Source organism: Lutra lutra, chromosome 1 (assembly GCF_902655055.1).
Source record: "Lutra lutra chromosome 1, mLutLut1.2, whole genome shotgun sequence".
Classification (NCBI taxonomy): Eukaryota; Metazoa; Chordata; class Mammalia; order Carnivora; family Mustelidae; genus Lutra; species Lutra lutra.
In genome coordinates, this window is record NC_062278.1 from 150,848,633 (window position 1) to 150,873,989 (window position 25,357).

The window sequence follows — 25,357 nt, forward strand, 5'->3', positions numbered from 1 at the left end:
CACACACCCAACCTGAGTGTGCCTTGGCTGCTGAGGTTTCTGTCCCCACGACAGGGCTTGGCAGCCGAGGAAGGGTCCACACAGCGACTCTGGGAGATGCACACAGGGGCTCTGTGTGGAGCAGAAAAACTGCGCTGTGCACATTAGCTAGACTGGGGCTTTGCCAGGAGGTGCCTCCAATCTCAAGGCTGTGAGACACAGAGGGTGAGCAGTGACCACTCTGAGTAATCAGGGCTCAGTCCTGGTAGGGGACTCTGCAAGACACGTGGCACGCACACAGCCACCCTCACCGGGCTCCTATCAGTGCCCCGAGGCTGCTCCTGGAAGCAAATAGCCCGCGCTGTTTGCCCAGGACTGTAGGTCCTGTGGTCTAAGAAACTTCTCCTTCCTAACCTGGATGTTTGGTCACACCACCTGGAGAGCATTAGCTCCCCAGCATCCAGACTGTCACTTGTCACCCCGAGCAAGCCCACAGACACAGGTGCTGGCAATTAGAAGCTACCACACATTTTAATGGTTAGACCCAAGGGGGTGAGGTCAAGGCATCCAGTCCCATTTTCGAAGTAAGAAAAGTGAATCTCCGAGAGGCAAAGTAATCGGCTCAGGGTCATCCAGCTTCAGGAAGGGGTCTGTGAGTGGAGGGTTCGAGCCCAGCTCTCTCTGATGCCAAAGCCCATGCCGAGCACGAGGCTACACACTCCTCTCTGTTCACAAAGCAGCCTTTGTGGACACAGGCTGGAGAAGCCAGAAGTACCTCAGGAGAGCAGCAAAGTCCACAGACTGGAAACCAACACCCACCTGCGGACAGGTAGCATCCATGGTTCCGGGGATGGGGCGGTAGGCAGATGTCAGAAAATAAGGGGTAGGGCCTCTGCCCAAAAGGAGAGCAAGGCAACCCCTGAAGCAGGCATCCCTCCTCAGCTCAGGCTGATCACTGCCATATGGAATGGACACCCAACGTTACTAAACCATCCAATGTTTCAAAGGAAGCTGGAATTTTATGGGCAATCTCCAAAGTATTACACGTTGTCTAAGAATTTTCTAACAACACAAGGGGAACCAACCCCGGATGAACCAAATACAGTGGGCCTGTGGCTGCCCGAACCCTGTCCTGTGGCTCATCCACTCACCCCAGCCCGTGGATCTGAGGGCTCACGTGGGTGTCTTTCCTCAGTAGGCATCCCTGGAGAAATGGGGGCAGGCTCAGACTGCATTTAGCACACAATTCCACCTGTTGTGGGCTTTTTTTTTTTTTTAATCTTAATTTCTGGACATATTTCTGCACATGTGTCTCCACAGCTGACATGCGACCAGCCCCAGCACAGACACACTGTTCATCATTGGTAAATAGTCAGTGCCTATAGTCCCCCCTGCCCCGTTAGCCCTGTGCCCCGACCAACCGATCCTTCCCTAGAATCCCCAGAAACTCCAGGGTTAACTTCTGGCATGGCAGGGACCTCAGCTGACCTTGTGGGGCCAGAATTCTTTCTCATTCTTCCCCGCCCCAGAATTGTCCCTTTATCCTCCTGGGTCTCTACGTCTCCCCACAATCACTTTCTTTTTTGAATTAGGTAATAGTCTTGAATCCTTGTTGATTCAAGGATATTATGTCATCAACAGGGATGTGCTGATAAATGTTTGACACCTAGCTCTCAGAAGTAGTGGGAAGTCCTGATTTGCAACATTCACTGAAATACTCCCATCCCGGCCAATTTCAAGCCACCAACACGACTGAATATGGAGTTGATGGGAGATGAGCAGCAGCTCACCATTATATAATACTTACTATATAGATGCAAATAACCTAAAAAGTACAGAGAGCAGTAAAATATAGTGAAATCATTAGCAATTAATGAGTTCTGAGTATTTATCACCTTTTTTCTAATATAACTGATTATATTATTAGTTGCTATCACCTCACTTTTTTTTTTTAAGATTTTATTTATTTGACAGAGAGAGATCACAAGTGGGCAGAGAGGCAAGCAGAGGGAGAGAGAGAGAGAGGAGGAAGCAGGCTCCCCGCAGAGCAGAGAGCCCGATGTGGGACTCGATCCCAGGACCCTGAGATCATGACCTGAGCTGAAGGCAGAGGCTTAACCGCTGAGCCACCCAGGTGCCCCCACCTCACTTTTAATAATGCCTGTGTTTCTCAACCAGGTCACACAATTCCTGAAAATTCTGTCAATCGGCTCTTGGAAGCCCACATGAGCAGATTCCAGGACACCACTAGAAGGATAAACACAGAGGCAGAAAAATAACAAGAACAGGGGCTTGGTGGTCAAAAGACAAGGACTGGAGGGGGAGTCCCCCAGACCATCCTCAGGAGGGCAACTCCAGGGTCTCAATTCATCCCAAATCCCATTACCTGCCCACCCCCCCACCACCGCTTTCCACCCTCACCTTGCCCAGCCCCGCGTACCTGCAGCAGGAAGTCGAAGAGCGCCAGGCAGGCCCACTCAGTGTGGTGGATGGGCAGGCAGGGGGCCTGGCTCGGCCAGCTACAGCCGTGTGCCAGCAAGGCCTGGTACTGCAGCCAGCCCAAGGACAGAGAGTTCTGGTCATCGTCTGGGTCCCCCAGGTGCTGCACATCCGGCGCCCACCAGACGACGGGCCTGGGGCTGCCATCCGTGTATCGGTAGGGCAGCAGGGAGCTGCGGAAGCTCCGGGCCACAGCAGGTAGGCTCCGGCGCAGCCCCAGCACCCGGTCCACGTGGAAGGACAGGACCTCTGGCAGGTCTCCTGGCCTCTTGATCAGGCCACAGAGCCCCTGGGAGCAGAGATGGCTGAGCCCAGAGGACATGTTCGGAAGGGCACCCTCACTGGAGAAGCCGACCTGCAGCACCTGCCCGTGGCCGGGGACCCTGGCTTTGCCCGCCACCTGCCCCTGGGCCAGCAGCTGGAGCGCTTGCACATCATGCTCTGTGAGCCATGGGGGAACCTGCCCACCGGCCCTCAAGCTGCGCCACAGCTCAGGGGTCTCGGCCTCACACCAGACAGATTCTTGCAGCTTCCCAACAGAGCCAGGCCACGGACGAGCCCCTGCAGCCAGGGCGGGATGCCCTGCTGGTTGCCTACCCGTCAAGGCTCTGGTCCTCGCTCCTGGCAGATTCCTGCCTGCCGCTGGGTAGGGCCGTGGGGTTAGTCCAACAGCAGCTCTCCAAGCCTGTAAAGCTGTCATGCCGCGTCCTGTGACAGGGCCAATTGGGGTGCCAGTCTCATTCTGTGCCTCTCCGATGGGATGGTCATGCCAGGGGGGACTCAAGTCTTTGGCTCTTGGACTCCTGTCCTCATCGTCCCTCAGGAGCACAGGACGTGAGCTACTGAATCTCATATCTCCTAGAGAGGCCAAAGTCATGTCCCTCCTGACCCTCCCTGGATGCCTGCTATCCCCTCTCAGGGACCTTCTGCTTCTGTCCACTGTCCCTCTGTGGCCTTGCTCCTTAGCACACACTGGGATGGAATTCCTAGGCAAGGGCCAACCCTTCCAGACCTCTAGGTCTCTGGCCCGCTGCCTCCAGCTAGAGCTCAGAGCCTGCCAGCTGTGGGGGCCAGGGCCTCCAGTGACATCCTGGGGCTCCATGGGACCCGCATCTGGGCCAGTGGCTGGATGCTGTGGGGGGAAGTGGGTGACAGTCACCACAGAGAGAGTCATCAAGAGGCAGAATACCATCACCAACCGCCTCTTGCCACGCAGCTTTCTCCAGAGCCAAGATGCCTGGGGGACAGGACAGAAGAAGAAAGTTTGAGACCTGGGAATATGTCAGACCCAATCCACAACACAACAGGGACAGTGAATGCAACAGCTTGGGTGTATGAAGAGGGAACAGATGGCAGAGTACACTTAGTTGCCTTCAGGGGAGGAATGGCAACCATAGCCAAGTCAGCCTCTGCTTCAAAGCTGAGCTTGCTTTGCCTTCCAGGGTAGCCTTTGCTGATCCTCGCAGTTGGATCCGGGCTTCTCCCCCCTCAGAGAAGCCACCATCATGACACCAGTCACCAAGCGCCCTAAGCACCTCTTATTCATACCTGTCCCTCAGCCCTCTCTTCATCTCCAGGTGAGACCTTGAGCCCACTCCGTAGATCCCTAATGGTTTCCCAGACGTGCTTTTCCCTTTTCCCAGGCATGAGGCTGCCCAGCTGCACATGACCTTGCCCAGCCTCTCTGTGGCCATGTGGCTCAGTCCTTGCCTGGAATCTTGCTCCCATGGAAGTTGGGTGCCCTGGCCTTTCTTAGCACACAGATGTGGTAGCACCAGCTCCTTGTGTGTCAGCAAGGACACACTCTGGGGCAGTGATTGTTAAACATGTTGTTCCTGGACCAGTAGCACCCGTATCACCTGGAAACCTGTTGGAAAAGCGAATTCTCAGGCCCCACCCCTCATCACCTCACTCTGAGGTGCCTAGGCTGCTGGGAGCCAATAGGTGGGTCTATGTCCCAGGGTCGGGCTGTCCCGATCCTGAACACCCTGCTTCAGGCAGGGCAGGATGGGGGCCAGCATGCTGAATAGCAGTGGGGGGATCAGAGGAAGGCAGGGTTGGGATTTTCTCCCTCTCCAGGCAAGGCCCCCAGAGCCACAGGGCAGGGAGACAAAGCCTAGAGGAGATCTTCCTCATCAGTGTGGGCTGGATTCCCACATTCAATCCCGAAAACCTGGATTCCATCTGGAATCTCTCCTGCTTGCTGGAGATGGGCTCGAACAATGGTTTCAAACCTGTCCAGAGGGTTCCTTCATGGTCTATGGTGGAGTAAAGGTTTAGGAGAGGACTTTTGTGTTCTCTGTATCTCCCCCTCCCCCGCCACATACACACAAATGCATACACATATATACACAGAAACACACATGCATATGTACACACACGCTCCCACCAGAACAGCTCTGTGTTCTTTTCACTAGGTAGGTTTAGCCCATTTATGTTACTTGATATGCTAGACATGTTTAGTCTGTTTGTCATTAAATTTTACGGCATAGTTTTTCTATTTATAATTTGGAATTCTTTCACTCTGCTTTCAGGTACCTTTATTTTGTTTTGTGATGTATACTTTGCTGCTTGTATGCCCTTAGTTGTCTAGCTCTTTAAACAGTCACTCTGAATCCCTACAAGAACAATCATAAAATTAGCACCTTTCCTCTTCCCCATCCCCTACCATTTTTCTGCAATTCAATATTAATCACCTGCATTATCATTTTAATGTTTGCCTTTGTACAAGTAAATATGCCTACATTTCTACTATATTTGGTGTCTTTCAGTGATATTCTTTGGTTCTCTGCTCCTATTAATAAATAGTGTGTTTATTCTTCCTCCCTGATTCCCCTTCCAAATTGGTATACTTGTATCGTTTTTATCTTGCTAGAATAGGAAACTTGTACATTCTATCCCTTTTGTCCAATACTCGCATTTGTTCAGGTTTTAGTGAAGTACATTCTTTTCATACTCTTGTCCCTTTTGCCCTAGTTTTTCATTATTTCTTGGTTGACAGAAGCCAAAAATCCATACTTTCCTCAAGAAGTGCTCATGGGAACAAAATTCTCTGAGTTCCTGCCTTCCCAAAACTATTTTTCAGCAGCATTCACACCCGAAGGAAAGTTTGTCTAGAAAGAAAATATTTTGGCCCAGTTTCTCTGAATAGCTTGTGGGTCCTGCTCCACTGAACAGAGGGGACCTTTCATCCTGCGTGGTTGCTGTAAGAATTCTTTCTTTTTCTTTACATTTTTTCCCAGCTTTGTTGAAGTACAATTTACAGATAAAACTGTATATATTTGAAGTATAGAATGGGATGATTTGATCTGCATATACACTGTGAAATGATCACCACAATCAAGTTATGAAGCACACCCATCACTTCACCTAGTTGCCTTTGTGTGTGGGTGTTGAAAATGCTTAAGATCTACTCTCTGCAAATTTCAAGTGTACAATACGGTATTCTTAACTGCAGTCACCTGCTGTCATTAGATCCTCAGAACTTACTCACCTAATAAAGTCTCTGTATTCTTCGACAAACGTCTCCCCATTCCCCTTGCCCCCTCCCAGGCCCTGGCAACCACCGTTCTACTCTCTGTTTCTTTCTTTTCTTTCTTTCTTTTTTTTTTTTTTAGATTCCACATACAAAAGATTCCATATAGTACCATATAGTATTTCTCCACCTGCTTTACTTCACTTAGCCTAATGCCCTCCCAGTTCATTCATGTTGTCACGAACGGCAGGATTTCCTTCTCTCTCTCTTTTTTTTTATGGCTGAATAATACTGTGTTGCGTATGTACACATTTTCTTTACCCATTCATCGATCAGTGGACACAGGTTGTTTCCATATCCTGGCTATTTTGAATAATGCTGCAATGAGCATAGAAGTATAGATGTCTCTTCAAGACACTGATTTCATCTTGCCATTTGCAATGACGTGGATGGAACTAAAGGGTATTATTCGGAGCGAAATAAGGCAATCAGAGAAACACAATTATCATATGATCTTCCTGATATGAGGAAGCTGAGATGCACCGTGGGGGTGGCGGTTTAGGGGGTAGGAAAAGAATAAATGAAACAAGATAGGATCAGGAGGGAGACAAACCATAAGAGACTCTTAATCTCACAAAACAAACTGAGGGTTGCTGGGGGGTGGGGGGTTGGGAGAGGGGGGATGGGGTTATGGACATTGGGGAGGGTATGTGCTATGGTGAGTGCTGTGAAGTGTGTAAACCTGGAGATTCACAGACCCGTACCCCTGGGGCTAATAATACATTATATGTTAATAAAAATAATTTTTTAAAAAGACACTGATTTCAAATCCCTCAGATAAATACATCCAAGTGGAATTGATGGGTCATCTGATAGTTCTATCTTGTAGTTTTCTGAGGAACCTCAGTGCACAAGGGTTCCCTCTTCCCCACATCCTTGCCAACATTTGTTATCTCTTGTCTTTTGGATAAAAGCCATTCTGACAGGTGTGAAGTGATCTTTTGTTTACTTTGAAGTCCCTGTGTTAACAGAACACATCTCAGTGTTGACTTTCCTGGGTCAGTTTTGCTGGGCGTGATATACCTTGTTAGAAAAGGTAGACTTAGGGACGCCTGGGTGGCTCAGTTGGTTGAGCCGCTGCCTTTGGCTCGGGTCATGATCTCAGGATCGAGTCCCGCATCGGGCTCCTTGCTCAGTGGGGAGTCTGCTTCTCTTTCCGCCTCTGCCTGCTGCTCTGCCTGCTCGTGTTCTCTCTCTCTGACAAATAAATAAATAAATAAATAAATAAAATCTTTAAAAAAAAAGGTAGATTTTTTTTAGAAAAAATCACCGAAGTTTTCTTAGACTAAATATTAAATGTTTTCCACTCCACTATTTTATTTATTTATTTTTTTTAGGCTCTCGAATTTCATATGTGTTGGACCTCCTTTGTCTGTCCTGTGTTTATCTTTCATCTTCTCTCTGATCCTTTCTAACCATTTTCATTTCCGTTTGTTCATTTTTCTTATTCCTATATTCTATTTAGCTGATTGTGTTTTCCCCAATATTCATTCATCCTTGTGTACTTTCTAATTTCTACCGAATTCCTATTAATTTCTACTTTCTCCTATTTCTTTCCAGCTCATATTTCACTTCTTCCTGCTATCTTACTGTCTTACCATTTTTTCTTGAGTTCTTGCATTTCTCTTTTGTAATGCTTCTTCATAGAGGGTATTTTTCCATTAAGCTTTAAAAATTGATAATGAAGAAGTTGCTCAAAATTTTCACCTATTTCAGGGTGACCTTAATCTGTTCATAAACTTTGCTATTCATTGTTCCCTTTTTTTCTCACAGTGTCTCTGTATGGAGGTTGAATTCCTTTCATGAGTTGGATGAGTCAGTTGAAAGAGGCTCCTATAGCGGAGCCTGAGCTGAATTTGAAATCGTGACCAGGGCGCTTCCTGCAAATCTGGCTTGTGAGCAGGTTCTTCATGTATCCTCTCCTCTGCTTCAAAAAAAGGAAAAAGAAATGTGCATTTTGTCTTCCATTCTCTTTGCTGCTTTCAGATGGTTTCCAGGAGACGGTGGCAAGAATGCAGAGTTTATGTTCATAGTAACAGGCCTTAGTGGCACATTTTTAAGAAGAAAGTAATATGCCCTCACAGAATGCAGTGACTGGGCCAGGCCACAGAACAACCAACTTCTTCCAACTTCTGTGGTCCCGAGCCACAGCACCCAAACAGCTCTGGGAAGTCCAAGAGTTTGGCTCCCTCTGTACATGTTCACAAGATCTAGTCACTAGCCTTGTGGGAATGGAGTGCAGCCCCCAGGTACACTGGCCACTTACCACCCCCAAGAGACCACCCTTCAAGAGTGTCATGGAGCAGGAAGAGAGGTGGCCCACCTATCAAAGTGAGATTTCCCGGAGTCACAGAGAGGGGAAGGGATCACTAGGTCAACCCACAATCACTTTATGTGATTTCTACCATCTCCCCCACGTCTAAAGTGCTCTTCCTGTTTCCAATCTGCTGAAAGGTAGTGCCATCCACCCAGATATCCAAGCCAGAAATCTGGGCCTGATCTCCATTCCAACTTTCCCTCTGGCCCATACATCCAAGTCTTGCAAATTTTCCCTACATATCTCTGGAATCCATTCATTTCTCATTGGCCACTCTGTGTCTACCTGGGCTGAGGCACCCCCTTCTTTATTAGGACACTTAATTGGTCTCTCCCTCCACTCCTGCTCCTCTACATTCCACTCTCCACACACTCGATCATATCCCTCAAAGCCTCTTTGGAGAAAGTCTAAATGCCTGAAGTGCTTGAGCCCCGCTGAACTTCTTTGAATTCCTGATCAGTGCTGGACCCTCTCTATCTCCACTTCACACATGCTGTTCCCTCTGTCTGAAACATCCCTCTCCCCCAAATCCTCATTCTTTAGGTCCTCCCCGGGAAGACCCTCCATTGGCTGGATGCCCTAGCTAGTGCTCCCATAACATGCTGCTCCTCCCTGAGCACAGCCTTTCACTACTCTACTATATTTGATCATTTAAAGTCTGTTGATCCACACAGGTGGGACTCTGGCTCCCTTGCTGTTATGTCTTGGGACTATCACAGTGCTTGTCACACAGGAAGCTCCGTATGATGAGTCCTCAAGATAAGAGGGGTTTTTGAAGAGGGACAAACACCATTCCGTGGCCTAGGGCACTGCAAGTCTGCTGGCAAGAAGGGCACCTCCGATTCTGGGGTTCTTCCCTGTTTGGGGTTCCAGGAACTTCCTCTCTGTAGAAGATGCTTTTGGTGCCCCACATTGTGGTCCTCTTGGACCCCAACAGATTCCAGCAGCCCCCACAGTGGACAGTCCCCTTGCACACTGCCAGCTTCCCACTCAAGTGCCTGATTCACTCTACTTTCTTGCCTGCTCTGCAGGGAGGCACAGGGGAAGTTAATATCCTTGGTGACAACCCTCAGCCCAAAGGGGACAAAAGTCAGTGGATAAATGCTCAGTGACCATCCTTCAGAGGGACAATTCTAGAGGCATGGAAATGAGCCTCTTTTCTGTAAAACAGATGATTCTTGTCACCTCGTAAGATGTCTTTACCTCTTGTCTCCTGAAGTGAGATTCTAAATTTTGTCCTGATTAGATAGATTTTTAATTTGGTCTTTATTACTACTTAAAAGATAGACAGACAGACAGACACACACACACACACACACACACACACTACATGCATTAATAAGCACAATGAAAACCACAAATAATGTTAAGAAAATCGAACAAAATGTGAAATCTTTTCGCCTCCCCGGAGTGAACCACAGTTTGGATACTCATCTTTGTCAGCCTGTTTCTTTCCTTTGCATTAAGACATGCACGCCTGTCATGAAGCAGTGATTGCCTGTGGCTGCCATAATAAATATCCACAGAACTGATGGCTTAAAATAACAGAAATGTGTTCAATATCAGTTTCACTAAGCCAAAATCAAGGTACCAGCTCCCTGCGGAGGCTCTAGGGGCCATCTTCCAGCTCTGGTGGCTGCTGGCATTCCTTGACTTGAGGCCCCAATCTGTGGTCACTATGCCTCCTTTTTTTTTTTTTAAACTGTTTAAGTTAGGGAATTTTATTTATTTTTTATTAAGATTTTTTTAAAGATTTTTTTTTTTATTTGACAGAGACACAGTGAGAGAGGGAGTACAAGCAGGAGGAATGGGAGAGGCAGAAGCAGGCTTCCTGCTGAGCAGGGCTCCATCCCAGGACCCTGGATCATGACCTGAGCTGAAGGCCCTGGCTTAATGACTGAGCTACCCAGGTGTCTCTATTTTTTAAGATTTTATTTATTTATTTGAGAGAGAGCATGAGTGGTGGGAGGGACAAAGGGAGAAGCAGACTCCCCACTGAGCAGGGAACCTGACTTGGGGCTTGATCCCAGAACCCTGGAATCATGACCTGAGCTGAAGGCAGATGCTTAACCTACTGAGCCACCCAGGTGCCCCAATGCCTATGTGCATCAGAACTCTCTTTGTCTCCCTCTTATAAGAACACGCATGATGGCATTTAGGGCTCACTTGGACAATCCAGGATAAGCACCCCATCTCAAGATCCTTAACTTAGATATGCAAAGACCATTTTTTCCAAATAAGGTAACATCCATAGGTGTCAGGGATTAATACATGGATGTTTTTTGGGGATTACTTTTTCATCTACTATACATGGTAATTACTTTTAGCATAAAAGAGGGGACCATTCCACAACTTGCTTGTTGGACATAATAAGGTGTCCTGAAGCTTTTTCCATATTTGTCTATATAGAGTTACTTAATTGTTGCTTAATAGTTCACAATGTGAATATTCCTTTAATTTCTTTAACCATTCCTCTACAGGGAGAATTTTTATTACAGCAAACAGTGCTGCACTGAACACACAGCACATGCAGCTCTGGGGGAAAACAGCATTACTGTACAGGAGACACCGGGAGATGAAGTCATTGGGTCCCACTCCTTACTGATATTAACTTCATTGTATATCAGTTATTATCTCATTAAATCCTCATGCATACAAGGGAAATAGAAACGATTTCCTTCTTACTTTGCAGCTGAGAGAACGGAAAGGTCCAGAGTGCTAACATTTGCCCAGGGTCCCGCAGCTGGCAAGAATACCAATATTTTGAATTAAAACTATAAAGAGAAATGGCTATAGGAAAAGAAACCTGGTTGGGTTTTTTTTTCCTTCTAAAAAGAAAAATATGTTTTCATGTTGGATTTGTAATCTGTATTCTCTAACTTTTGGATACCACTAGGGAAAATAAATCATCTTTTCAAACATGTTTGAAGAAGACAGACTGTTTTGATCCTCTTCTCAGTCTTACTTGGCTTCAGACAACCTGGAGAAAGTTGGCAATTGTGCAGTTGTGCAGAGAGAGAAAGGTTCAAAACAGTCATGGGCAGATGTACGCACAAGGCCACCCAAGTAAAGCTTTGGGAAAAGAATAGCAGCTTTGATCAAATTGAAAAAACATCCTCTGAAGAGAAATATTCAGCTGAATAACAAAGAGGACACCAGAGAAGGGGAAAGAGGAATGATGCATGATATACTAGAAAGTTGGGATGGGACCCAACAGACCCCATTGCTTCACGTTTGCCAGCTGAACGCGCCCCAGAGCTCCCATCCAACACACACACACTATCTTTTCTGCCCTGCGATGAAAGAGGACTGGTGTGACCTTCACTATTTCTCCAGCTGCTCGTTTTCTCCTGCCCTCCTCAACCCCCACATCCACCCTTTCTCCAAGACGCCCTCCTTCCCCTTAATCCTCAAAGAAAATACCCACTGGCCTGGCAGAAACATCCACCCACAGCTGCAGAGGAAGAGGACTGAAAAAGGGGGTAGCTAGAGAAAAAGGGCATTTGAGGAAAACATAGCTGAGTTCTAGATCAGCTTCTGCTCTTTTGAGCTGTGTGACAATGGGCAAGTTACACAACCTCTCTGGCTCATTTCCTTGGTCATAAAATGGGGGAGAATGAGGTAATTCCTCCCTCCAAGGATTGCCATAAGAAGCAAATGAGTCAAAATATGGGAAGTGTCTACCACATGGTTTGGTACATTTAAATGAGTACTGGGATCAATGTTTCTGCCTCCTCCTTTTTAAACTACCTTTACCTTTTTGGGATCTGAAAAATCCCCTCCCCTTTCTTGCACTGGGCATATTAATGTCAGAGTAAAAAATAGGATATTTGGGAACATAGCTCAAGTTGGAGGCAGAATGAGAAACTCTTTCATCATAGAACTACAAGTGTAAGCTAAGAGGAGGCCACCTTGGCAGTGGGGGAGGTCTTGTCCTACAGAGGTTCCGTCCAAAGATATCAAGAATGGTACAGGAAGGAATCACTGGGCCTAGAAGTAAGTTGGAAGTGAGGAGAGAAAGGGTAGGAGCCAGAAAGGAAATTTGTGAAGGGACTAAAGGAAAAGACTGAGATTTTGACAAGATTGGGGTTTGGGTTCCCTAGCAACCATGGAAAGGAAAGCCGAGAGAGTGGAAAAAAGCCCAGCCCACTGAGAACCTGGGGACCTGTGCTGGGCTGGGGACAGGAGCCACCACCAAACTCCCTATCACTGCCTCCATAGAGGGTGGGAGACTGCTGTTCAACAAGAAGTGAAGGACAGGGTCAGGTGGTATTACTTGTTCACTATTCTTCCTTCTTCCTCGCCTTGCCATGGCTTCACTGAAACAGAGTATACCTCCCCACCCCACTGTCTCTGATCTTAGCCACGTGACGTGCTTCTGCCAATGGAATGTTTGCGGACATCGCATAGGCCACATCCTACCAGAGGCTTTGAAGGTGCTTGTATGGTTTGACTTGCCTCCTTGCAAGCTCGTCCTCCACCACCAGAGGCGTATGCCCCAGGTGAGGCACCCGGAAGGGACCTGAATCCAATCCCTGGACTGCAACCAAACGGACCACGCCCACTGGGCCCCTCCTACACAGACATTGGTGAATAAGGTAAATCATTGAGATTGGGAGGTTGTTTATTATGCAGCATTATCACAGCAGAACTAAATTAATACAGATCCTATGGTGGTTTCTGTTGGGCTTAGTGTGTGCCCCTGGTCAGATAACAGAAAGGCAGTTTAGTAATGAAATATAGTGTCCTTCCCTTGACTAATAAGGGCATAGTGCTGTCATTACAGATGGGCTCAGGCGATGATGAAGATAATAGTAGAGGGCTCTGGTCACAAATATATCCCATGAACAAGTTACTTTTATAAGCTGGGCAGATGGCATTGAGAGAAATTTCAGTTAAATGGAAACCAGAGAGATCTTTTGAAAAGGGCCCTTTTGAAGAATTCCAACACAAACCTGGTGGCCTTTGTACCGAGACAATTTTAGAAACAAAGACACTTGGAGGAAAGGACTCGAATACAGTTTGTATTGTAACAGCCAGCAGGAGACCTTTTTTTTTTTTTTTTTTCATTTCTAAAGGGTCACAGGGTAAGAAATGCTCATCTATTTCGGGAAAATCCAGTCAGGATTGAATTTTGGGCTCTAGCTCTCCTTTCCCCAGATCACTTCCCAGAATGCCCTGCTCTGAACCCTGACATCCCCTGTGCTTGACAGCTAAGATTCCCACTGGCTGCTGATCTGGAACCAAGTGGCAGAAACAGAGGCATAGCCATCTTTTCTCAATTCCCAGGTGTCAGAAAGAGATGACACAACCCTGGACCTCCACTAAAGTGCCATGGATAATGGGATAACATGCTGGGCAGGGGAGGTGGAGAGAAGACAGAGGTCATAGGTTCCTCTCCCCATCAAATCAGAGAAAATTATAGAGCATTTGTAAAGTGTTTCTTGGTGGGAGTTCTCTGGGTAGGAGAATGGGCAGAGGGAAGCCATGTGATGTGTGTGTGTGTGTGTGTGTGTAACAAAACCTAGGTTTGGCCTTGGTTCTGGAGTCATCACTGAAGATGTCAAAGGCCCTTCCATTCTGTCCCCCGACCTCTGCTCTCTTTTATTTTTATTTTTTAAAAGATTTTACTTATTTATTTGACAGAGATCACAAGTAGGCAGAGAGGCAGGCAGAGAGAGAGGGAGAAGCAGGCTCCCCATGGAGAGAGAGCCTGATGCGGGGCTCGGTCCCAGGACCCTGGGATCATGACCTGAGCCGAGGGCAGAGGCCCAACCCACTGAGCCATCCAGGTGCCCCCTCTGCTCTCTTTTAAACTGAACAATCTGCACAGGCTGATCACGGATTCATTACTACTCAGACTCTCAGGCTGGCAGAGATTTTGAATTCAGAGTTTCTGTTCCATTTTTTAAAGATCAGTTAAATAATTTTCATAACAAAACCATGACTCGCATGAAAGGGAATACATAAGCATATTTTCAGAGGGCTGGATTAAAACCACATGTCAGTCCTGGGAGCAACACTGCATGCTAGACCTGGTCAAGTTCTGCTTTCCTTGGCTGAACCCGGAGTTGGGCTCCAGGCAGGGAAAATTTGTCTAACATATGCCTGGGGGCAAAGGCAACAGGCACAGCCCATTGTAACTTCCAGGCACACAGTGTCCCTCTCCCAGTAAGATCTGTTGGGTCCCAGGAGGCTGGAGCTGTTTGTTCCACTGTGGGCAGAATCCCAGGCTGCCTGTCTCCTAAGCCACCACCTAGCCAGGCCCCCTTGCTCAGCTTCATTGGAGAGCTGTGATTTTTCCTTCCATGTCAGCAACCCCGAGACAAGAAAGGACTTTTGCCCCTGTAATTTCTAACCCAGACAATTTCCAGGGAAAATAAACACACACACACACACAAACTAACGAACAATAACTAACACTTATTCAGTGTTCACTATATATTATATATATATATACACACACACACTTATACAGTGTACTTAGGACTGTTTGAAGAATTTTACTTCTCTTAACTCATTTAATCTATATGCCAGTCTTATAAGATAGGTATTAGTATTATTATTAAGTTTTACGGGTAAGAGAAACAAAGCACAGAGAAAGTAAGGACAACACAAAGACATGAACCCAGACAGTCTGGCTCCAGGACCCTGGGAAGGGGCTGCCACCTCAAGTCCTTGCTCCAGCCCTGATGGCAAAAGACTGCACTTGGGTCTCAGGGAGAGGCCCTGCCTTCAAAGGAGGCTTACCTCTTTGGGACTGCTCAGTTCATCTGGAAAATGGAGCTTGCATGAGGTCAAGGGTAGGTGGCAGCCTTTTTTGCAACGGGGAAAATAAAAATGTTTTGGGGCTACATTTATTTTTTCTTTCAAAATGAGAATAACTGTTTTCTCTCATATCCTACTTCATTAAATAAAACAAGAGCAATGAGAGAATCCTGCCATTTGACCCAGTCAAATCTGGGCGTATTTGAGAGGTAACTTCAGAAGCAGTTTCTTATGATCTTTTATCCTCAAATTAGGTCTAGGGCTTGATCTCAAAACCAGACAGGTTGCTATGCCTCCTGCTCCTTCCAGAACCAGATGGTACCCAAGTTCTTTCAGCTCAAGCGTTCTTAAGAGAGAAGCCAGGAATAGACTTGTGGTGAGTAAAGCATAAAGTATAAACTTGTTGAATCACAATGTTGTACACCTGAAACTAATGTAACACTGTGTGTCCACTACACTTCAAGTAAAAAAATAATAGACTTTAGCCAGGAAATTGAACATACCTGACTTAAGAGATGGATATAGCAGATCTCTATTAATAATAGCCACTTACTTACCAAGCACATAGCATGTGCTGGCAGGCAGTCTCAAAACCCCACAATGTATGTACTAAGATGACAATTTCTACAACTATAGTTATTGTATAGCATTGAGAGGGATTTAGAAAGGTACCTTACTCAAAGTCACAAAGCTGGTCAGTGGCAGGCAGGATTTGAATTCTTCCCAAAGCCCATATACTTTTTCACTCTACCACAGAATGATGAAGGAAGCCTTGGGAGACCAAGGTGAGTTTAGGGAGGGGCTAAACATGGCAAAGGGACCATGTGATGTGTTGTTGGACCATAAAGGGTGTTATATCCAAGACGTCAGCTTACTCTTGTAAATGGTGGTCTACACAATGGGTTCTTAAGGAAGGAGAAAAGTCCTTTTTGAAAATGAAAATCTCTTTTCATTCCCCTACCCCTACCCCTCCTTAATCTGCCCAAGTAAATGCTCTCCTTGGCACATCTGAAGGGAAGTATTTTGAAGAGGTATTTTGAAGAGCTATTGGCCTTGGGGGATTTATGGCAGAGATGGAGACTGAAGTTCATGGCAGGGGTAATTTGAAATTCTCCTGAGGCTCAGATTTTAATCTCATTTACCCCAAGCAAATGATTCCATGAATGTCTGGCCAGGTTCTGCTGCGTAGCTTCCATAGTCTAACTTCAGGGATGTGGTCACCTTGTGATGGGACAGAAACTTCCTGGTTCAACAAATGGCAATAGCTAGTGTGTGGGATGGGAATGAAGACCAGAGAAGTCTTAAAAAGTGATGGTTCTCAGTCTAGGAAGAGAACTGAATCAGGGAGAAGAGCCCCAGAAAATACAAGTTTTAAAAACAATAATGAGAAGAATGTTAAATCTAGAGACATCCTCAGTGAAGACATGCTAAGTCCTAAAAGCTATCTTGGCAAGCCCAAGAAAAAGGCCGCATCACTCATTCTTCTACCCCCAAACACCTCAAGGCTGCTGAAACTTCTTCCAGCCATGAGGCAGGCAGGAAAACAACAGATTCTGAATACAGGCTCCCAGAGGTCAGGTAAATGTCAGCAAAGCAAAGACAACCTAGTAGATCCTTAATAGTGAATGAGTGAATGAATGAATGAATTGCATATATTCAAAAGAGTAACTAACACAGTGGTGGGAGTCAGTTTATACAAGGAGGGAAAATTACCTTTTATGGACCAGTAGTCTCAAAATCTTTTGATGACATACCCTTACTAGTAAAAATTTTGAGCACATCCCTCTAATACTTACACCTCATCTTTCCCAATATTTACAAATTATTATAAATGAATATGTTCATTAGAAAACATGAACAAGAAACAAAGAGTCAGAAACAGATTGGGTGAAACAAATGTAAACAGAAGTTCTAAGGGTGACAGAGCGGCTCAGTCCATTAAGGGTCTGCCTTCAGCTCAGGTCATGATCCTGGAGTCCCAGGATCAGAGTCCCAGGATGGAGCCCTAAATCTGGCTTCCCACTCAGCAGGGAGTCTGCTTCTCCCTCTGACCCCCCCCCACCTCTTGTGCTCTCTCTCTCTCACTCTCTCTCTCAAATAAATACAATCTTTAAAAAAAAAGAAGTTCTCATATTTTTTATACTGTAACCCAGTGGATTGTCTAGTGCACCTCTGAGGCCAGTAAGCCCTCCTTTGCAGACTTTTAACTTAGAAACAGTTAAGTATGCTTCCTCATACACAAAATAACTCTGGCAGAAAGCAATCGGAGTTTGTGCTCATTTGTTATTTTTTAAAAAATGCATTGTAGGTAGCCACAATGTGCTAGAGATGATTTGAAGGGGATATGGGACCAAATACAATAAATATTTTCTTGGGTAAATCAGGAGAATCCTCCAGATTGACGTCAGCACTTTAGAGACTCTTCTCAGAAATAAATGAATCAAATAAAGTCCAGGTACATTAGAATGAGAAAATCAGAGCCTAATGAATACCTATAGTCCCCAAATGTCCAGTAACAAAAATCAGAACAAAGGTCAGGAAGCAAGAAATGTGGAATTGTTGAGCTTGACAATTAAGGATAAAAGAACTGAAGAATGAGGCTCTGATCTGAGCCAGTGTTTATCTAATTCAGCACTGACTAATAAGAATATCATGCTGACCACATATGAAGTTTTATATTTTCTAGTGGCCTCATTTTAAAAAGGGGAAAAAGCTAGGTGAAATTGACTTTAATAATATTTTTTATTTGGTCAAATATATCCACAGCAGTATCATTTCAACATCATTAATGTAACAATTATTGAGATATTTTACATTTTTTGTAATCAGTCTTTGAAATCCAATGTGTATTTCACACATAGAGCACATCACAGCTCAGACGAGCCACGTTTCAGTATGTATCTGGTGGCTACCATCCTGAATGGCTCAGATCTAAACTGAGGCATAGATCCTTGAAACCTCAGGAGTCTACAGTGTTTGAGAAGTGATTTACCAAAGGATAAAAGGCACCAACAAACCCAAAGGCAAGCATAACAATTATAGTACAGTGGAAGGTTAGATTCTAATAGAGCAAATTAGGAAAAAACTAAGTCTTGATCAACATTACCCCTGAAAATCCCTTTAGAAGGAAACTAATACACATTGGTTTTTCCTCCAACCTTAGAACAGATGTTGCCTTTTGTCTCCAGTTGTAAAATTCTTCTGGAACACTCAGCCTCTGAAACTGATCAGTCTGAAGAAACACATCAGACCATCTAACAAGGGATCTGGGGAAAGGAAGGTTTGAACACAGACCTACCTAGCTCTATTAACATTTAGAAGGAGATTAGTTATAATTAACACCAGATTTCTAATCAGCAAAGTTTCTAGTAGTAAAAAGAATCCAAAAGGGAAAGGAGGTATGTGTAACAAGAGAAAAGGAGGTCAGGGAGCTACCTCAAGGGCAGCAGGGAACACAATTCAGGTGGGAAAGGGGGTGGGTGAGTGGAGAGGCAGCAGACCTGATCCCTGGATCCCCCACAGTAAGGGAAGAAGGGACTTCATCAAGATAAAAAGCTTCTGCACAGCAAAGGAAACAATCAACAGAACAAAGAGGCAACCTACAGAATGGGAGAAGATATTGACACTACAAACAATGGGCTGCTATCCAAGATTAAAGAACTTCTCAAACTCAACACCCCCACAAAAAATAAGTAAAAAAATGAGCAGAAGACATGAACAGACACTTGTCCAAAGAAGACATACAAATGGCTAATAGACACCTGAAAAACGTTCATCATCATTAGCCATTAGGGAAAATCAAATCAAAACCACATTGAGATTCCACCTTACACCAGTTAGAATGGCAAAAATTGACAAGGCAAAGAAACAACAAATGTTGGAGAGGATGTGGAGAAAGGGGAGCCCCCTTATACTGTTGGAGGGAATGCAAGTTGGTGCAGCTACTTTGGAAAATGGTGTGGAGAGTCCTCAAAAAATTAAAGATGGAGCTATCCTATGACCCAGCAATTGCACTACTGAGTATTTACCCCCAAAGATATAGATGTAGTGAAAAGAAGGGCCACATGCACCCAATGTTCATAGCAGCAATCTCTGCAATAGCCAAACTGTGGAAAGACCCAGGATGCCCTTCAACAGACGAATGGATAAAGATGTGGTCCATTTACACAATGGAATATTACTCAGCCATCAGGAAGGATGAATACGGATGAATACCCGTCCCTCCAGTGGACGGGACTGGAGGAGATTATGCTGAGTGAAATAAGTCGAGCAGAGAAAGTAAATTATCATATGGTTTCACTTACTTGTGGAGCATAGGAAGGGAAAAACGAAGGGAGGGAAATCAGAGGGGGAGATGAACCATGATAGACTGTGGGCTCCGGGAAACAAACTGAGGGTTTTAGAGGGGAGAGGGCTAGGGGGATGAGTGAGCCCATGATGGGTATTAATGAGGGCACGTATGGCATGGAGCACTGGGTGTTATATGCAAACAATGAAACATGGAACAGTACATCAAAAACTAATGACATACTCTATGGTGACTAACATTACATAATAATAAGAAGAAAATTATCCTAAAAAAAAAAGAAAAAGAAGTGAGTCAAGGATCCAGCGAGAAGAAGTCTTCCTACCTCTCAGAAATTCTTTCTCCAAAGAGTTTGATTGCCTTCCCTCCATCACACAAAATTTTTAAAGTACACGCATTGTTGCCTCAGAGGTGTCCAATGCCAGTGCTCTAGTTATACCTCCAGAAGCTCACCCGTCCCCACCCTCACCTCTACCTTCCTCACTTCCTGTAATTCCTCACTGAGGTTCTTGGCAAAATTAGGTGTTCCTGGAAGTCAGTAGCTATAGTCACCACCCCCACCTTGAATCTTAGTTCTTCACTTTTGAAAGGGATCAAGCCAATCAACATTTCCCCATCTTCTGCTTGGTGTTCAGGAAAAAATAAGCAAGAACTGCATCCCTGTCCACATTCTTGCTAAGGCCTTTGTGAGCCCTCTGAGCACAGAGGAATATTTCATAACATTTGGCTCCTTTTCCTCTGTTCTGGCCTCCTGCCCTGGTCTGGCTGGGCCAAACCCATTCCAGGCTGGATGTGACCACATGCTGTTTGGATTAAGTTGCACTGAGTGTTAGAAGGAATGGTTCCTTATTCTGGACTATGTATCACCAAGTTCCACCAAGAAAAGAAGCTGGAAGAGTTCTTCTCTTCTATGTCATGAAGTGCTCCTTCTTTCTATATAGGATCCAAGGCAGGCTTTCTGGACTAGTCCCATAATGTCAGTGCTCTCGTTAGAGTTCTGCCAAAGTAAAGATCTGGTGCTGGGTGTTCCCCCTACTAGGGCATCTGGAATGGTGTATCTGGTGCACAGGGGAGGGGCAGAGGTGGAAAAGGGGAAGAAGAGCCAAGGAGAGAATTCACCCGGGCAGGGAAATGGGAGGTAAATTCCATTTGCCTCCCATGATAGACATCCACTGGGTACCTCTACGGGTGCACTGTGGTGCTATGGAGGTCCAAAAGAATGAAAATCTCATCTTCAAGGAAACATAAAAAAGAAAATGTTAAAAAGGCAAAACTAGGAAGTAGAGGAAAGTAGTCTTCAGTGTCCTCCATGATCCATCTTGCCCCCCAGTACAACTAAAAACTAAATTGTCCATAACCTCAGCCACTTTGGGATGATGATATGGTTAATCTCATGGGAGGAGCAGTGTAAAACAACAAAAATAGTAAGAGTAGAATTTATGAAGTTGGGGGTTTTTGTTTGTTTGTTTGTTTGTTTAGAATTTACAAAGTATTAATGTGCTTTTCCTATCTGGACTCCTGAGAACTAGATAAGCTGAAGCTTATCCACCTACTGGAAGTGTTACAGATGAATGTTACAAAAGAGATGCAAAGGGTTAGACCAATGTTCACCTTCTGACATGCAAAATAGAGTTATGGAAATTCATGGACTTATATGCATAGCTGCATAGAGAGATTTCCCAGACTCCTTCCTCTTTCTTTTTAGCATCAGAAGCCAAGTCTGGAGAATAGCTGATTTGGCCCCAGTTTGATACCCCTGGTTTATGTGAGCTCTAAGTTCATCCCAGTTATGAGATTCTGCAGCCCCCTGTACTTCCACAGACCCTAAAGGAACTTATTGATGAGCTGTAAACCTAACGCTGGATATAGTAGAACACAGCAGTTATTTGTTAAGTAATTGATAACTCTTGATTTGTTTGTTTCACTAGATAGGAGTGGGAAAGCATTTGAAGGCCATGCTGGTCTGATTCAACCCTTAGGAGCACACAGCCCCAGCCTGACTTCACAGAACTAGGTTCGCTGAGGAGGGCCAGTAACTCACGGTGCTCAAAGCAGAGCCTGGATGATTCCTGTGGCCTCTGAAGATATCTAGGACCTAATCCCTCGAAGCTGTGAAATTTATGTAGAAAGAGGGACTTTGCTGGTGTCATTAAGTTAAGGCTCCTGAGATGGAGAGATTATCCTGGGTCACTCAGTGGGTGCTAAATACAACGGCAAGTGTCTTTATAACAGGGAGGCAGAGGGAGCTCTCACTGCAAGAGAAGGTGCAGTGATGAGGGAAGCAGTTTGAAGTGAAGCTATTTGAAGTTAGAGGAAGGGACCACAAGCCAAGAGATGTAGTGGCTACTAGAAGCTGGAAAAGGATTCTCTCCTAGAGCCTCCAGAAGGAACCAGCCCTGCTGACACCTTGCCTTTAGCCCAGTGAAACTGATTTCAGACTTCTGACCAGAATTGTAGGAGAACAAATTGGTGTTTTCAGCCACCAAATTTGTGATAGGTTGTGACAGCAGCAAGAGGAAACTAATCAAACCCTTCCCTCGGCTGCTGCAGAGATCGGCCATAGGGTCTACTTTTAGATGTCTTCCCACCGTGGGCAGCAAGGGTTCTAAGAAGGCCATGTCCAGCATGCCCATCTCGGGAATCTGAATGTGTGTGTCAAGGTGAGCAGTCAGTGGAGGCAGCCCAGAAGAGTCAAAGATCACCTCATCCTCTGAAACCTACCCCAGCTGGGATAGTAGGGAGGAAGCCTTGGGGCTGACACCTGGTCAAGATCAGGGGCGTCTGAGCACCTTCACCCTGGAGCTGGCTGGCTGGGGAGGACAGCGGCCCATGGAGAAGCACCAGTGTGCCCCAGCTCAGCCCAGAAAGTAGAATATATGTTGGCAGGGTAGGGCAGTGATTTGAAAATGCAACAACAGGCACATTGCCTCCAAAACTCCAAAATGGCCTCATTCCCAGGAAAATGAACCAAGCTCAAGAAGGGGGAACAGCTCTATGAATATGAGGGGAGAGTTCAGTCAGATTGTCACCTTGTGGGTTGAAAACCCATTAGTTGTGACTGGATCACTCTCAGATTTTTTAAGGAAAGGAAAGGAATAAAAGAGAAAAATACCTGTACCTCATAGGGTTAAGTATCATTTTGTGAAACCTTTATCTGAGTTACACGCACACGCATATTGAGTCGTCATGCAAAATGCATTGCTAAGCTCATCAGTACAACATTTGAAAGCCAGTGGATTAAATGACATAGGTGTGACAGTCAGGACCTGATAAGAAACCAGAGTTTTTTTTCCTGACTGTGCATCCTGAGAAAGCTGACACTGAGGGAAGAGCCCTCTCCCCACAAATCTGGACACCATCAATGGCCACAGAGACCACATAAGTGTCAGTCATGGCCAGATTGCTGGTATCAGGTAAACTCGCACCAGCAAACCCCAGGTTAGCACAAAGGTCACGGGCAAGGTGTAGTGGACCGGTAGAGAGGAAGAGCTGTAAGTAGAAGGGCTACCCTATAAGGCCATGCCCGTATCACCAGCCCTCAGGCCCAGCTGGGGGAGACATCCAGGTCAGGTACCCTAGCTCTTCACTTGTTTCTACAGTGGTAGAAATAATGGCACCTACTTCCCAGGATTGATGCGAGTGTTAATGAGTTAATGTGCTTAAAACTCATAAAGAAGTTGCAGGGACATAGCAATTCTATAAAGATGGTAGCTGCAGGGGCGCCTGGGTGGCTCAGTCAGTTATGTGTCTGCACTGGACTCAGGTCATGATCCTAGGATCCTGGAATGGAGCCCTGCTTCAGGGTCCTGCTCAGCAGGGAGCCTGCTTCTCCCTCTCTCTCTGCTGCGCCCCCCACCCCCGCCCTTGGCTTGCTCTCTCTCTCTCTCTCTCTCTCAAATAAATAGATTATAAAATCTTAAAAAACAACAACACCACTACCACAATGGTCACCGCCATTATTGTTATCCCATGAAGAGTGAACTACAACAAAGGACAAACTGGGCTGAGTCGCTGTCTGCAGAGCCAACCCCTAGACGCCACGTACCAGCCATTACCTCCTTCAGGAGGGCTGTTTCGAGGCATGCCCGCCCTGCTGTCCCTGCCCCGCCCCACCCCCACTCCCACTTCTCCTTCAGCCTCCTCTTGTTCTGAGGTTGAGGTCCCCGGGATAGTCCACAGCTGGATCTTCATCCAGCCAACCCTGGGTAGGGACCCCTTACATTTTGTTCTTCCAGGTATTCCTTCTACAGAGTTTTGCTCACAACCGGCATCCTCCCATACAGCTGAACAGCCAGGAGATGACGTGAACCACTTAAAGGACTTCAGAAGTGGTCAACGAACAGTGCAGAAGTTCAGCACAGAGTCTCTAGAGTCAGGCTACCTGGGTTCAAATCCCAGCAGTACTATCTACTTGCTGTGTGATCCTGGGCGAGTTACTTACCCTCTTTGCTTCTAACCAAATCCAGACTGCCACAGCTATGTCATTTAACTGCTGGCTTTCAAACTTTCTTTTTACCAATATGCACAGGAATGCAGTTGACATTGTGACTCGATGTGTGTGCGTGTGTATGTAACTGAAGTTAAAATTTCATGAAATGATACCCTTAACAGATGGAATGACTCATGTTTTCTCTCTCCCTTCTCTTTCCTTCTCTTCCTTTCCCTTCTCTTAAAAAAACAATCTGGTAGTGACCCACTAATATAGAATGTGCTTCAATTTCCTCACCTGTAAATTGGGGGAAAGAGATACACCCACCTACTAGGGTGGGGCTATTTGTGCCCCACCCCATATCTCCTCTCACAGGTGGCTTTGGCTCCCTGCCTTCAGGCTCACTTTGATGCTGGCATATGCCTGCTGGGAAGTTAATACCCCCAGCACCAGCCCTTGACCTCAGACAGACATGGAACCAGTGGGGACAGGTTCCATCTGCTTTACCCCTCAGGTAGGCCACTTCTGAGGCTTGTTCTACATAGTCCCCTGGAAGGTCCCAGCAGGAACGAGCTCCAGCCTGCAGGGAAAGCTGCTGCTTCAAGCACGCTGCTAGCATCAGCTGCCTTCTTGGTCTCACTTTCTATTCCACCAACCCCACCCCAGCCCCTCCCGCTGCTGTCTTCTAGTGACATCTTCCAAAAAAATTACTCACACTGGAATCCTTGTCTCAAGGTCTGTTTTTGGGAAAATCCAACCTAAGACACAGCCTTATAAGGCAGTTAGGCCCATTAAATGAGACAATGTCAAATGCTGACAAGGATTCCAGTCTCCTAGTAGATGCTCAATAAATGTCAGCTAGGAGGCATTTTCCACAGCCAATGTCACATGAGGTTCAGCTGGAGAGGGAAGGGTCGGCACAGTCAGGGTCGGAGCAGCCCATGGATGAAAAGCCCAAGGTAGGTATATTTTTGGAAGAGAATGTTTTGTTTTTCAATCTGAAGATTCTCCCATTTCTGAAGATCCCATACAAAACCACCGGTTCTCCCAAGGGGACTTGCAGGTGTCACCCACGGTATTGGTCTCAGAGGGTGGAGGGAGTTTCTGTCCCTTACAGAAAGGAAAACTTCTGTGCCTCCTGCCCCAAGCAAGGAACGCTGGCTCATGCAGTTGCCCATCACAGGGCCCCTCACCCCGGCCCCAGAGGCGACAGGATTCTAGCCCAAGTTCCAACCTCAGCTCCAACTCACTGTTCAGCAAATGAAGGGAGTGTAGAATGTGTGGTTCTACACAGGCTTCCAACCCATGTAGCCAACAGGCCTCTGCTCTAGGGATAGAGCCACCTCTCTGTCACCAGCAAGACAACCATCTCTCAGGGTTTGCACACCTTCTCCAGGGAGGCCACAAGTCCTCAAGCTCGGTATGGATGGCCACAGCCCACAGGCATAGGCTAAGGGACTGAGCACCGCACACTCAAATGGCCCCTGAGAACCCCACTGAGCCCCTGACCACAGGACCAGCCCC

At 46.1% G+C, this 25,357-nt stretch overlaps 1 protein-coding gene across 2 annotated transcripts in view; it reads right to left on the minus strand.

The window, feature by feature from the left end:
* Window positions 1–25,357, minus strand: part of GASK1A (golgi associated kinase 1A) — a 54,758-nt gene that overhangs the window by 16,116 nt on the left and 13,285 nt on the right. For both annotated transcript variants that reach the window (XR_007128950.1, XM_047739161.1), the window contains exon 2: window positions 2,420–3,715. Coding sequence is in view for 1 of the 2 variants with exons in the window: in XM_047739161.1 (XP_047595117.1) it covers window positions 2,420–3,715 (1,296 nt within the window). In the remaining variant the exon portion in view is untranslated. The remainder of the gene's footprint in view (window positions 1–2,419; window positions 3,716–25,357) is intronic.